The sequence below is a fragment of the Oncorhynchus nerka genome, linkage group LG25, assembly GCF_034236695.1.
Source record: "Oncorhynchus nerka isolate Pitt River linkage group LG25, Oner_Uvic_2.0, whole genome shotgun sequence".
NCBI classification, from domain to species: Eukaryota; Metazoa; Chordata; class Actinopteri; order Salmoniformes; family Salmonidae; genus Oncorhynchus; species Oncorhynchus nerka.
The window spans coordinates 58,094,616-58,110,577 of record NC_088420.1 but is presented as its reverse complement, the minus strand read 5'-3'; the positions used below and the strand labels follow the sequence as shown (position 1 = coordinate 58,110,577).

At 42.5% G+C, this 15,962-nt stretch overlaps 1 protein-coding gene across 5 annotated transcripts in view; it reads left to right on the top strand.

The window, feature by feature from the left end:
- Positions 1-15,962, top strand: part of caprin1b (cell cycle associated protein 1b) — a 43,919-nt gene that overhangs the window by 11,893 nt on the left and 16,064 nt on the right. For all 5 annotated transcript variants that reach the window (XM_029635022.2, XM_029635024.2, XM_029635025.2 and 2 more), the window contains one exon: positions 3,262-3,344. In XM_029635022.2, the coding sequence (XP_029490882.2) occupies positions 3,262-3,344 (83 nt within the window). The remainder of the gene's footprint in view (positions 1-3,261; positions 3,345-15,962) is intronic.

Sequence of the window (15,962 nt, the reverse complement as noted above, 5' to 3'; positions counted from 1 at the left end):
ACTGTTAAACCTAAATCTATCCTGCCCTGCCTTTCTAATGTTTTCGAAAGACAAGTTAACAAACAGATCACCGACCATTTTCGAATCCCACCGTACCTTCTCCACTATGCGATCTGATTTCCGAGCTGGTCATGGGTGCACCTCGGCCACACTCAAGGATCTAAACGATTTCATAACCGCCATCGATTAAAGACTGTACTGTGCAGCCGTCTTCATTGACCTGGCCAAGGCATTCAACTCTGTCAATCACCACATTCTGATCAGTAGACTCAATAGCCTTGGTTTCTCAAATGAATGCCTCGCCTGGTTCACCAACTACTTCTCAGACGGAGTTCAGGGTGTTAAGTTGGAGGGCCTGTTGTCCGGACCTCTGGCAGTCTCTATGGGGGTGCCACAGGGTTCAATTCTTGGGCCGACTCTCTTCTCTGTATACATCAATGATGTCGCTCTTGCTGCTGGTGATTCTCTGATCCACCTCTACGCAGACGACACCATTCTGTATACATTTGGCCCGTCTTTGGACACTGTTAACAAACCTCCAAACGAGCTTCAATGCCATACAACACTCATTCCGTGGCCTCCAACTGCTCTTAAATGCTAGTAAAACTAAATGCAGGCTCTTCAACCGATCGCTGTATTCGTTGCCAAACCCACTGGCTCCAGGTCATCTATAAGTCTTTGCTTGGTAAAGCACCACCTTATCTCAGCTTACTGGTCACCATAGCAACACCCACCCGTAGCATGCGCTTCAGCAGGTATATTTCACTGGTCATCCCCAAAACCAACAAAGCTCCTTTGGCCTTATCTTATGTTTTATATCTCCCTCTTTAACCTTATTCATCAGCTGTCAGAGCAGCTTACCGATCACTGCACCTGTAAATAGCCTACACAACTACCTCATCCCCATATTGTTATTTTTTTGCTCTTTTGCACCCCAGTATCTCTACTTGCACATCATCATCTGCATATCTATAACTCCTGTGTTAATGCTAAATTGTAATTGTTTCACACTATGGCCTATTTATTGCCTTATCTCCCTAGTCTTACTGCATTTTCACAGACTGTATATAGATTTTTCTTTTGTGTTATTGAGTGTACATTTATTCGTCTCATGTGTAACTCTGTTGTTTTTGTCGTACTGCTTTGCTTTATCTTGGTCAGGTCGCAGTTGTAGATGAGAACTTGTTCTCAGCTGGCCTACCTGGTTAAATAAAGGTGAAATAATTTCTAAAATGGGTGATTGAAAAAAATACAATCTACACACAATACCCGATTATGACAAAGCAAAAACTGTTAGCAAATGTACATGTATTCAGAGCCTTTACTCAGTACTTTGTTGAAGCACCTTTGGCAGCAATTACAGCCTGGAGTCTTCTTGGGTATGACGCTACAAGCTTGGCACACCTGTATTTGGGGAGTTTCTTCCATTCTTCTCTGCAGATTCTCTTAAGCTCAGTCAGGTTGGATGGGGAGCGTCGATGCACAGCTAATTTCAGGTCTCTCCAGAGATGTTCGATCAGGTTCAAGTACGGGCTCTGACTGGGCCACTCAGTGACATTCAGAGACTTTTCCCAAAGCCACTCCACTCCGTGGCTGTGTGCTTAGTGCCGTTGTCCTGCCTCAGTCTGAGGTCCTGAGTGCTCTGGAGCAGGTTTTCATCAATGATCTCTCTGTACTTTGATCTGTTCATCTTTCCCTCTATCCTGACTAGTCTCCCAGTCCCTGCCAATGATAAACATCCCCACAGCATGACGCTGCCACAACCATGCTTCACTGTAGGGATGGTGCCAGGTTTCCTCTAGACTTGACGCTTGGTATTCAGGCCAAAGAGTTCAATCTTGGTTTCATCAGACCAGAGAATCTTGTTTCTCATGGCCTGAACTCCCAAGTGGGCTGTCATGTGCCTTTTACTGATGAGTGGATTCCGTCTGGCCGCTCTACTATAATGGTTTGATTGTTTGTGTGCTGCAGAGATGGTTGTCCTTCTGGAAGGTTCTCCCATCTCCACAGAGGAACTCGAGAGCTCTTTCAGAATGACCATTAGGTTATTTTGCTTTGGCATAGGCTATTGTTTGTTAGGCCTACTCATCTTGTTGGCTGACGAAAAGTAAATGTGGACAGTTCTTCCAGCATCTTCAATATGCACCTCGGAATTCGAAAAGGATGCGCGCAGTTGCGTCCCCGATGTGTCTTCACTTGTAGCCTGTGAGAAGGACCCTTATTCTTATTGGCTAATAAGAATTGAGATATCTTAGAGAGCCATGTGAGTGAGAGGTGCTTCAGGGAGCACAGCCGGGAGAATGGAATTATAATTATTATACTCAACACAATGGCACACTGGCTGCAAAAGGCATTTTTAGGGGGGATTAAGGCCACACAAATGGAATGCCGCTGGGAAATTTGAGCCATTATTAAGTGCTTGTCATGCCTTTTTCATGTAACTTTTTTTTTGCATTGTGGAGCCTTAGAATGTATTAAAAATCAAAACATGTAGCCCAAGGTTTGTATCACAACTAATATTACGTAAATAACTCTAAATTAAGCATATACTGTAGGAGGACCTGTTTCTTTTTTAACTGCTCAACACAGAATAGACGCATGTGCGCACTCAAATCAATTGGAGAAAATATCCTTTCAATTTTATTCAGCTATATTCACTTGTATTCTTCACACTATAAAATAATGCCATGGAATTCTAAGCAAATCTTGTCTGCTAAATGAACTAGTGTTGTCCACAGCCATATGGCATAGCCAGATCAGGAGTATGCTATTCTGTTCTTCTGAAATAGACTACGTTTTTCTTTTGACCTGTCTAAAATAAATTATGGATTTATTGTGAAGCTGTAGGCTACATTACATGGATTTATTAGACTTGTAGATGTTCCAAAGGTTGTCATCAGTGGCTTGTAGGCTATGCTTGGAAACAAGGAGATGCTAAATGAGTTTGTTAATTTAACGGTCATTTACAGTGAGACCGGCAGTTATTCGCGTGACAATCACCAGCCTCAAAATTTCATGACCGCCACGGCCATACTTGAACATGACACCATTTGTCAAATACATGCATAAACATGATGTTCAACTGGGATGTTTAGAAGTGGGGGTTTCACTGTTTCGCATTGACTTGATGGACAAGAGAGCTTGAAATGGGAGTTATAACTCGAGCGTGACGAATACTTCTGGGTCTAAATATTGCACTCAATAAAACTGTGTACAGGTATCTTTCTTTCCCAAGTTACAACTGTACCTCTCCTGTTGCAGGTTGTCTGACCAGTACGAAGAGGCTTCTCAACACTTCATGGATCTGTTGGAGGGGAAGGACAAGGCTGTAGCAGGAACAACATGTAAGTTTAACCAACTACAACTAGGTGAATTCACTACTCAGTGGTCTGAAACGTTCTGAACATTCAAGAAACTGATAGAAATGGAACGAATAGAGCTGACACTGTTCCCAATCTCTAGTCTGACAGACAATTATACAGTACAGTACCAGTCAAAAATTTGGACACACCTACTCATTCTAGGGTTTTTCTTAATTTTTACTATTATTCTACATTGTAGAATAATAGTGAAGACATCACAACTATGAAATAACACATATGGAATCATTTAGTAACCAAAAAAGTGTTAAACAAATCTAAATATATATTTTAGGTTCTTCAAAGTAGCCCCCCTTTGCCTTGATGACAGCTTTGCGCACACTTGGTATTCTCTCAACCAGCTTCAAAAGGTAATCACCTGGAATGCATTTAAATTAACAGGTGTACCTTCTTAAAAGTTAATTTGTGGAATTTCTTTCCTTAAAGCTTTTGAGCCAATCAGTTGTGTTGTGACAAGGTAGGGACGGTATTCAGAAGATAGCCCTATTTGGTAAAAGACCAAGTCCATATTATGGCAAGAACAGCTCAAATAAGCAAAGAGAAATGACAGTCCATCATTACTTTAAGACATGAAGGTCAGTTAATCTGGAAAATGTCAAGAACTTTGAAAGTTTCTTCAAGTGCAGTCGCAACTGGCTCTCATGAAGACCGCTACAGGAAAGGAAGATCCAGAGTTACCTCTGCTGCAGGGGATCAATTCATTAGAGTTAACGGCACCTCAGATTGCATCCCACATAAATGCTTCACAGAGTTCAAGTAACGGGCACATCTCAACATCAACTGTTCAGAGGAGACTGTGTGAATCAGGCCTTCATGGTTGAATTGCATCAAAGAAACCACTACTAAAGGACACCAATAAGAAGAGACTTACTTGGGCCAAGAAACCTGAGCAATGGACATTAGGCCGGTGGAAATCTGTCCTTTGGTCTGAGTCCAAATGTGAAATTTTTGGTTCCAACCGCCGTGTCTTTGTGAGACAGTAGGTGAACGAATGATCTCTGCATGTGGCTCCCACCGTGATGCATGGAGGAGGTGTGATTGTGTGGGGGTGCTTTGCTGGTGGCACTGTCAGTGATCTATATAGATTTCAAGGCACACTTAACCAGCATGGCTACCACAGCATTCTGCAGTGATACACCATCCCATCTGGTTTGCGCTTAGTCCCACTATCATTTGTTTTTCAACAGGACAATGACCCAACACATCTTCAGGCTGTGTAAGGGCCATTTGACCAAGAAGCAGAGTGATGGAGTGCTGCATCAGTTTACCTAGCCTCCCCAATCACCTGACCTCAAATTGAAGGAAAAGCAGCCAACAAGTGCTCAGCATATGTGGGAACTCCTTCAAGACTGTTGGAAAAGTATTCCAGGTGAAGCTGGTTGAGAATGCCAAGAGTGTAAAGCTGTCAAGGCAAAGGGTGGCTACTTTCAAGAATCTAAAATATATTTTGATGTAACACTTGTTTGGTTACTACATGATTCCATATGTTATTTCATAGTTTTGATGTCTTCACTATTCTACACTGTAAAAAATTGTAAAAACTCACCTGCTTCTCTCAGCACCCCCCCCCTACCCGCCCTCACTCACTCACCTGCTTCTCTCAGCACCCCCCTACCTGCCCTCACTCACTCACCTGCTTCTCTCAGCATCCCCCTACCAGCCCTCACTCACCTGCTTCTCTCAGCACCCCCCCCTACCCGCCCTCACTCAACTGCTTCTCTCAGCGTCCCCCTACCAGCCCTCTCACCTGCTTCTCTCAGCATCCCCCCTACCAGCCCTCTCACCTGCTTCTCTCAGCATCCCCCCCTAACAGCCCTCTCACCTGCTTCTCTAAGCATCCCCACCTACCTGCCCTCACTCACCTGCTTCTCTCAGCACCCCCCCCCCTACCAGCCTTGACTCACCTGCTTCTCTCAGCATCCCCCTACCAGTATCTGAAAAAATGTGTTGTTGGCATGTTGAACTTTCCCTGTAATTGTTGAAATGAAGCTAACTGACCATCTATGTATAGATTACCAATTGTTGTGAGCCCCTTCTCCCTCCACTGTGAAAACACCATATCATCCAATTCAGGGTGGAAAGCATGATTCAGGCAAATCGGGCTGTCAATGTATACAGTGGGTATGTTAAGAAAATACCTCATCTGTTTCCAGATCCTAAGCATATGACAAATGACTGGGTTAGAGTCATAAGTGGCTTTTTTCACATATGATGGGCTATTAACAAGTGCAGGGAGTGAGGAACGTTGACAGGAGGCCTGCTCAATCAAAAGCCATGAAGGCATATCCTTCTGTCTCATCGCAGGTAATTTTTTCACATATGATGGGCTATTAACAAGTGCAGGGAGTGAGAATTACAGTGGGGCAAAAAAGTATTTAGTCAGCCACCAATTGTGCAAGTTCTCCCACGTAAAAAGATGAGAGGCCTGTAATTTTCATCATAGGTACACTTCAACTATGACAGACAAAATGAGAAAAAAAAATCCAGAAATCACATTGTAGGATTTTTTTAATGAATTGATTTGAAAATTACGGTGGAAAATAAGTATTTGGTCACCTACAAACAAGCAAGATTTCCGGCTCTCACAGACCTGTAACTTCTTCTTTAAGAGGCTCCTCTGTCCTCCACTCGTTACCTGTATTAATGGCACCTGTTTGAACTTGTTATCAGTATAAAAGACACCTGTCCACAACCTCAAGCAGTCACACTCCAAACTCCACTATGGCCAAGACCAAAGAGCTGTCAAAGGACACCAGAAACAAAATTATAGACCTGCACCAGGCTGGGAAGACTGAATCTGCAATAGGTAAGCAGCTTGGTTTGAAGAAATCAACTGTGGGAGCAATTATTAGGAAATGGAAGACATACAAGACCACTGATAATCTCCCTCGATCTGGGGCTCCACGCAAGATCTCACCCCGTGGGGTCAAAATGATCACAAGAACGGTGAGCAAAAATCCCAGAACCACACGGGGGGACCTAGTGAATGACCTGCAGAGAGCTGGGACCAAAGTAACAAAGCCTACCATCAGTAACACACTACGCCGCCAGGGACTCAAATCCTGCAGTGCCAGACGTGTTCCCCTGCTTAAGCCAGTACATGTCCAGGCCCATCTGAAGTTTGCTAGAGAGCATTTAGATGATCCAGAAGAAGACTGGGAGAATGTCATATGGTCAGATGAAACCAAAATATAACTTTTTGGTAAAAACTCAACTCGTCGTGTTTGGAGGACAAAGAATGCTGAGTTGCATCCAAAGAACACCATACCTACTGTGAAGCATGGGTGTGGAAACATCATGCTTTGGGGCTGTTTTTCTGCAAAGGGACCAGGACGACTGATCCGTGTAAAGGAAAGAATGAATGTGGCCATGTATCGTGATATTTTGAGTGAAAACCTCCTTCCATCAGCAAGGGCATTGAAGATGAAACGTGGCTGGGTCTTTCAGCATGACAATGATCCCAAACACACCGCCCGGGCAACGAAGGAGTGGCTTCGTAAGAAGCATTTCTCAACCCCATAGAAAATCTTTGGAGGGAGTTGAAAGTCTGTGTTGCCCGGCAACAGCCCCAAAACATCACCAAAATACCAGTAACAGTGTGTGAAAACCTTGTGAAGACTTACAGAAAACGTTTGACCTCTGTCATTGCCAACAAAGGGTATATAACAAAGTATTGAGAAACTTTTGTTATTGACCAAATATGTATTTTCCACCATAATTTGCAAATAAATTCATTAAAAATCCTACAATGTGATTTTCTGGATTTTTTTTCTCGTTTTTTTCTGTCATAGTTGAAGTGTACCTATGATGAACATTACAGGCCCCTCATATTTTTAAGTGGGAGAACTTTCACAATTGGTGGCTGACTAAATACTTTTTTGCCCCACTGTATATACAAAGAGCACAGGCCAGTCTGAGTATAGGCTTTGCAAGTTGGTTGTCACACAGGAGTGCCACAGAGGAAAAACAGCTTAGTGCATGTTTTTGCAGCTTTACAGCAAAGAAAACATTGTCTCTACCCTCAAATGGTAAAAAAACATACACTGCGATTTCACACGCATTTGATAGATTTCACAAAACATGTTGCAGTCTGTTTTAAACTAATCCCGGCCCGCAAATAATTGGTTTGATAACAAACAACGTTGTTCAGTCATGTTACCTAGAAGGCTAACAACTTGGTAACTTGACTGTAGGTCTAGGCAAGTTTGATTGGCCCTGGAAGAAAGGAAAAGGTTCTGCTACTCATGCGATGTTCTTTGAAGGTAGGATTCATATAGGGGTAACTATATAGAAATAATCTTTCTCTTTCTATGGCTCCGTACATTCTGTTTGGTGCCTAACGTTTTTAAAGTTCGGAGCAGTGTGTGTATGTTTGGGAAAGAGAGGGAGAAAGAGTGTGTCTGTTACCTGAAGAGTAGGTTTCATGCAGTTTTTCCACTTACTGCCACAATGACATGCAGATCATTAAACATTCAGTGCCTTCGGAAAGAATTCAGACCCCTTGACTTTTCTCACATTTTGTTAAGTTACAGCCTTATTCTAAAATGGTTTAAATAGAAACAATTTCTCAGCAATCTACACACGATACCCCATAAGAACAAAGCAAATTTACAAAAATAGATATCAGAAATTCCTTATTTACGTAAGTATTCAGACCCTTTGCTTTGAGACTTGAAGTTGAGCTCAGGTGCATCCTGTTTCCATTGATCATCCTTTTTTCTTTTTTTATAATATGTTTATTATTTTCCAATAAAAAATTCAATTAAAAAAGACAGCAATACTAACAATGACATTCATTGTACTGTTGAATGGAATGGCCAATTTAGAGGACAAAACAACTTAACTCACACATACACAAAATAAAACAAAATCCTATTAGGTGGTACATGTATAAGAAGACAGCATATAGTCATTACAAGCAGTGTAGTTAAGCCAAAAATAAATGTTGAGTGGAGTACAGCACAGAGTAGCAGCAGATCGTCAACCCAGTTATGAAGCGGGACTAGACCATTTATCCAGTATCGGCTGCCATATTTTGTAAAACATTGGAATTCTATTGGAAGTATTGTATCAAATCTTTTCCATATGTACTACATTCCCTAAATCCCGTAACCACATTTCAAAGGTAGGTACAGTCTCCAATTTCCAAAATTGCAATATGAGCATTTTGGCTAATAGAGTACAAAGAGAGACAGCTTTCCCTTCGTGGTTATTCCCATCAACTGTACCAAACAGCGATCAATGGGTCTGGGGCTAGAACTCTATCAAAGGCTCTAGATCAGTAATCAAACATGAGAGCTCAGTAAGCATGTAACATAGGACATGTCCAGAATAAGTGGGTCAACGTCCCCTCCTCCTGCTTGCACCTCTCACACAGTGGTGAGGTGTCCGGGAATATTTTATGCAGTTTTACTTTTGAGTAATGTAACCTGTGTATCACCTTAAACTGTACAAGGTTGTGTCTGGCATTCACTGAACTGTGGTTTATATTCCTGAGAGCTTCTACCCAGTTCTCATTTAAGATTTCTGAACAAAGTTTTTGTTCCCAAGCCCTTTTAATGGTGTCTGTGGATACCTCTGTGGGCCTGTAGCACATCATACAGTCTAGAGACCAACCCTTATTTAATTTTTTTTTTTTTAACCTTTATTTAACTAGGCAAGTCAGTTAAGAACAAATTCTTATTTACAATGACGGCCTAGGAACAGTGGGGTAACTGCCTGTTCGTACCTTGTCAGCTCGGGGGTTTGAACTTGCATGGGGTTTGAATGGGGTTTGACAAGGATCAAGCTATCTAATGTAGTAAATTCCTGATTTGGAGGTATCTGAAAAAATGTGTTGGCATGTTGAACTTTTCCTGTAATTGTTGAAATGAAGCTAACTGACCATCTATGTATGGATTACCAATTGTTGTGAGCCCCTTCTCCCTCCACTGTGAAAACACCATATCATCCAATTCAGGGTGGAAAGCATGATTCAGGCAAATCGGGCTGTCAATGTATACAGTGGGTATGTTAAGAAAATACCTCATCTGTTTCCAGTTCCTAAGCGTATGACAAATGACTGGGTTTCACATATGATGGGCTATTAACAAGTGCAGGGACTGAGGAACGTTGACAGGAGGCCTGCTCAATCAAAAGCCATGAAGGCATATCCTTCTGTCTCATCAAAGGTAAACTTTCCCTCCAGAAAGACAAAATGTTCAGATTAGCAGCCCAATAATACAGTTTAAAGTGAGGAAGGCCAAAGCCCCCCTCTATCTTGTACTTGCATAAATGCTTCTTTGAAATTCTGGCTGTCTTGTTATCCCATAAAAATGGAGTTACTATTGAATCCAGTTTCTTAAAATAGCTTTGTGGTTTGAAATTGGGTAGACATTGGAAGAGGTAAAGAAACCTGGGTAGGACAACCATTTTAATAGCGTTTATACGACCAACCAAGGAGGTAGGCAGAGTTTTCCAAAAATCTATATTTTGTTTAAGCTGATATTTTCATGTCCCAATTCGCTTTCAATAGCTGATCAAGGTCTCTTGTCACTACAATGCCAAGGCTTGTGAACTTGTCTATCACTGTTCTAAACGGGGTAGATTGCAGAAATTGCGTATCCACAGGCCGTGATATTGGCATCAACTCACTTTTTTGCCAGTTTATCTTGTAGCCAGAGAAGGAGCCAAATGTGTTTATCAAGTTAAGTAAGGGTGGAGTAGAAGTTTTAGGCTTGGACAAAAACAAAAGAACATCGTCTGCATATAGGGAAATTTTGTGCTGTGTGTCCTTTATTTTAACAGAAGCTATATCGGCACATGCCCGAATGCGAGTAGCAAGGGGTTCCATATGGCTATAGCGAAGAGAGCAGGCAAAATAGGGCACCCCTGTCGGCACCCCTTGAACAAGCGGAATGACTGCGACATTTCTTGATTGGTTACCACGGACGCCATTGGGTGTGCATAAATAATTCTTATCCAATTAATAAATTCCTTTCCAAACCCGAAGTGCTCCAGAACCGACATCATATACTTCCACTCATTCCGATCAAACGCCTTCTCTGCATCAAGAGCTATTACCACTGCCTCAACCTTATGATCGTGATACATTATGTTGAAAAGGCGTCTCAAATTGTAGTATATACGTCGGCCCGGGATAAAACCTGTCTGGTCAGGGTGTATGATGTCGGAAATATATGTTTTTAATCGGTTTGCCAATATCTTTGTCAACACCTTGTTTTCTATGGGGAGTAACGACACGGGGCGATAAGACGACATATCCATGGAATCTCTATCTTTTTTCAAGATCAGTGCTATTGTAGCCTCATACAGTGTTTGCGGGAGTTTGGCATTTGCTTTGGATTGTTTAAACATTTTCAACATAAGGGGAGATAGACTGGCGCAGCACTTCTTATAGAATTCTATTACATATCCATCGGGCCCAGGGGCCTTGCTGTTTGGAAATTGTGCTATCGCTGTGTTAATTTCCTCTAAAGTTATCCCTGCATCGAGTGCAGCAGCTGCCCCCGTCTAGTTTAGGAAGTTCACATTCAGCGAGAAAGCGGTCCATAGTTTGTGGATCAGTAGCATCGCATTTTGATTGGTATAGATCTGAGTAAAACTGCGCAGAGCATTTATTAATATCCTCTGGATCTGTTACTATTTTACCCTTCTTGTCTTTTATTTTGTGAATAGTTCTAGATGCCTGTACATGCCTTAGCTGTCTTGCTAATAATTTATGTGGTTTGTCACCCAGTTCAAAATAACTTTGTTGCGTTCTAGCAAGTAAAGAGCCCACCCATTTCGAAAGTATGGTATTGTATTCATATTTTAACTTTGATCTTCTCAAGGACTGTATACGAGGAATTCGTCCTAAAAACGTTCTCCTGTTCCCCTAACTCTTTCAATTTCTCTCAGCCTAGTATTGGCACGTTTCCTCCTCTCTGATGTATAAGAAATAATGTAACCTCTAATCACAGCCTTTAGAGATTCCCAAAGGGTGGAGTCGTCAACATCCCCCGTGTCGTTAGTTCAGAGGAAAAAGGCAATCTGCTCCTTCAAATACTGACAAAAAGCCTAATCTTTCAACAGGTATGCGTCTAAGCGCCACGGTCGCCGACCTGTCGACATATTGTCGAGTTCAGCACCATGGACAGAGGAGAGTGGTCCGTAATTAGAATAGGGTGATGGGTAACCGACTCAGCTGCTGAAATTAGTTTGGTGTCCAACAAAAAATAGTCAATTCTGGAATATGATTTATGAATTGATGAAAATAAAGAATAATCCCTGTCTGTTGGGTGCGTCAGTCTCCAAATATCGACAATGTTAAGGTTTGTCATCAATGTATTTAGACAGACACTGGCATTTGATTGTTGAAGTGACCTTGATAGCTGTTTATCGAAAAGAGAATCTAAAGTACAGTTAAAGTCCACTCCAACAGTACCACTTGTATCCGAGATATTTGGTATGTCCTTAAATACCATTTGAAAAAATAATGGATTATCGAAGTTGGGTCCATATAAATTGACCAAGGTTACTGGTTTCGAATTCAGTGTACCAGCCACAATAATATACCGACCATTAGGATTTGAAATCGAGGATGAGTAAACAAAAGGAATGTATTTCCTTATCAGGATTGCTACCCCTCTCGCTTTTGCATCAAAGTTAGACTGGTATATCTGACCGATCCAGCCGACTCGTAGCTTGGCTTGAGCAGAGCGTTTACTATGAGTTTCTTGAAGAAGCACTATGTCAGCACCCAGTGATTTAATGAGAAAAAAACCTTGGCTTAGGGCATGTGGTGAAACGAGCTATTACAGTTCCTGCTGACTATCTTTATTCCACCTGGTCTACTCTGTGCTCTGTCACTAAGTGGCATTTCTTATTTTAGAGCAAATTGTTGCTGTCATACAAAACCCAGAAGAAAAACGTCCCGCCGTGCGGGAGCTTGTCATTCCACCTGTATTAATAATAAACGTGAACATAAAACACAGACCCCATCCCCCTCCCGTCCCTTTACTGAGTGACTTCCCCAAACGAAGCACTCCTTGGCTAACACGCAAACCTTAGTTCAAGCTGTATGTCTAGACACCCTAACTCGTCGTCTATAGATGCTCCGCATATAAACTAATATTAAATAACACTTAACTCTCACGTTAGGGGGTGAGTGGCGCTAAAACATGATATGCTAAACAATGCTATATTAGCCACAACATCTCACCTATTATATAAGTCCCAATTTCTGATCTTCTCATCGAAAAGACAGGCCGGAAATTCAAACACATTCCTGGCCTGTATTTGGTCATTTAGCCGGCTGACACAGCCGTTCTGTATCCTCAGCCAGGGAGCTTGCTTGTCAAGAACAGATCGGCCTCTTTTGGGTTGTCAAACGTACGTGTTGATCCTTCGACTGTCACCTTAAACCGGGCTGGGAAGAGGAATCCATATCGGATGTTGGCCGCCCTGCATTTGTTGCGTACCTCATCATTTCCGTTGGTTCCTCACCTCCAAGGTAAGATCTGGGTAGGAAGACACCCTGGCTCCGTTGAAGTTAAGGGGGAACTTTTAACTAGCCAGCTTGAGGATGAGATCCCTGGTCTGGGGATAGTGCAGCCGTACAATGTATGGGCTTGGTGGCGCGCCCTTGGCCGGCTTCGTTGCCTGAGATCTGTGTGCGCGGTCGATCAGGATGGGCGTTTTGAAGTGTTCACTCCCCAGCAATGCCTGTATCAGCTCCGAGACAAATTCAGTGGGTTTCCCTTTCTCAGTGTCCTCCTGGATCCCACATGTTCGGATGTTCTGGCGTCTTGAATGCGACTCGAGCATTTCCAGTCGGGCTTTCAGGGTTTTGTTGTCATTTTTGAAAGTTGCGCACTGTTTCTCTATGTCCTGTAGCCTGGCCTCGTGATCGACTGTCGTCTGCTCAACCTCATGCAGCCTTCCCTTAGTTGCCTTCACAGTTTCGGCCAAAGTCCCAATACTCTTTGAGATATCAGCCAACCTTGTGTCCACCTTCTTGCTTAGTGAGTTTATGGCAGCCAGTATGTCACTTTGAGTAGGCTCTGTGGGGAACTCTTGGAAGCTAGCCTCTTCAGCTAACTCCTCGTGGGTTGGCGACGTTGAAATTGGTTCGTTGTCTATCTCATTCAAATTATCTTGTTTAGAGCCTCCTTTTTTGGTGCCTTTTCCCTTTGTCATATTTGTTTGAAGTTATAGGTCGTGAGAGGTTAAGATATACTAATTTGTTTCAAAATAGAGCGGAGTTCTAGCAAAGCACGTCTACACCATAGCACGGTCTCTAGTGCGCCCTCATTGATCATCCTTGAGATGTTTCGACAAATTGATTGGAGTCCACCTGTGGTAAATTCAATTGATTGGACATGATTTAGAAAGGCACATACCTGTCTATATGAGGTCCCACAGTTGACAGTGCATGTCAGAGCAAAAACCAATCCATGCGGTAGAAGGAATTTTCCGTAGAGCTCCAAGACAGGATTGTGTCGAAGCACAGATCTGGGGAAGGGTACCAAAACATTTCCACAGCATTGAAGGTCCCCAAGAACACAGGCTCTTCCTAGAACTGGCCGACCGGCCAAACTGAGTGATCGGGAGAGAAGGGCCTTGGTCAGGGAGGTGACCAAGAACCCGATGGTCACTCTGACAGAGCTCTAGAGTTCCTCTGTGGTTATGGTTGTCCTTCTGGAAGGTTATCCCATCTCTGCAGCACTCTAACCAATCAGGTCTTTATGGTAGAGTGGCCAGACTGAAGCCACTCCTCTGTAAAAGGCACATGACAGCACGCTTTGGAGTTTAGTAGAAGGCACCTAAACACTCTCAGACCATGCAAAAGAAGATTCTCTGGTCTGATGAAACCAAGATTGAACTCTTTGACCTGAATGCCAAGAGTCATGTCTGGAGGTGTGTCATGGTGGTGGCAGCATCAGGCTGTGGGGATGTTCTTCAGCGGCAGGGACTGGGAGACTAGTCAGGGTCGATGCAAAGATGAATGGCGCAAAGCACAGAGAGATCCTTGATGAAAACCTGCTCCAGAGAGCTCAGGACCTCAGTCGAAGGTTCACCTTCCAACAGGACAACAGCCAAGAGAACGCAGGTATGGCTTCAGGACAAGTCTCTGAATAAGACTGCTTGTTAACCTTTTGACTCGTCACATGGGCCGCTGTTTATTATTTATCCTGTTGCCTAGTCACTTTACCCTTACACATACACTACCGTTCAAAAGTTTGGGGTCACTTAGAAATCTCCTTGTTTTTTAAAGAAAATCACTTTTTCATTAAAATAACATCAAATTGATCAGAAATACAGTGTAGACATTGTTAATATTGTAAATGACTATTGTCGCTGGAAACGGTTGATTTTTAATGGAATATCTACATAGGCGTACACAATTGTATTTTGTAGATGGCAATTTGAATGCACAGATATACCGTGAAGAGATCCTCTGGCCCATTGTCATACCGTTCATCCGCCGCCATCATTTAATGCTTCAGCATGATAATGCACAGCCCCATGTCACAAGGATCTGTACACAATTCCTGGAAGCTGAAAATGTTCCATTTCTTCCATGGACTGCATACTCACCAGACATGTCACGCATTGGCCATGTTTGGGATCCTCTGGATCGACGTGTACGACAGTTTCCACCAATATCCATCTATATTCAATTCTGCTTATCACGCTATACCACAATAAACAAAGTTCAAATTCTGAGACTGAGGCCATTGAGTGATTTTGAAGTGACACGTTGCTGCCAAAATCTGTAGCCCACGTCCGCTGCGCTTTATCAGCAAAAAGGACAGAGCCCTCCACACTAAAGCAAGGCTGTTTTTGGTAATGAATATAGGCTACAAGATGGATAGGCTGTTTGCAATAGGTGAATTACCCTTTGTGAATACAGCTGTTTTACCAAAATAGTGCAAACTAAATGCTGAAAGTAGTAGCATAGTTATGCATGCAAACAAAAATACTGAATTAGCAGTTTGGATAACTGCAAATGCAAACAAAACGGCAGTACCAAGTTAAGCCTAGTATACAAAATATCACATTGATAAAGGCATGACACAATCTATATTTAGGCTGTATAGTGAACAAACGCAGTAAACAAAAGGTGAATGGCTATTCAAATAACCAAAACAACCTACTACAGTGGTGCAGCCATGCACAGCTGTCTTGCCAAACAAATAGGCCTATAGGCCCGCTTCAGACATGGAAAACCATGCCACTCATGAGCTCAGCAACACATTGTGATATGGCACAATATACTTCTCTGGATTAAATTCAACCCAGGTAATCAATTAAGCAATGCTAGCCTACCATAAACATGTTTCCCGAGAATTGAGATTTGTTCAAATATGTAGTTGTTATTCTCTGAAAATATGCAAATTTAATGAACATCAACCTTTTGGACCCTCACCAGTTTGCATCCCTTGAGTCTCTGGTGTGTAATTTTTAACTGACTTGCCTGAAAGGACCCGTACATATCCGAACGCGACTGCTGCAGTAGAGAGTAATTGTATAATTTATGCATGACATCCGTAACTGTCGGCTGGCACAATTACCATATAACTGAGGTGTTGCAGATGG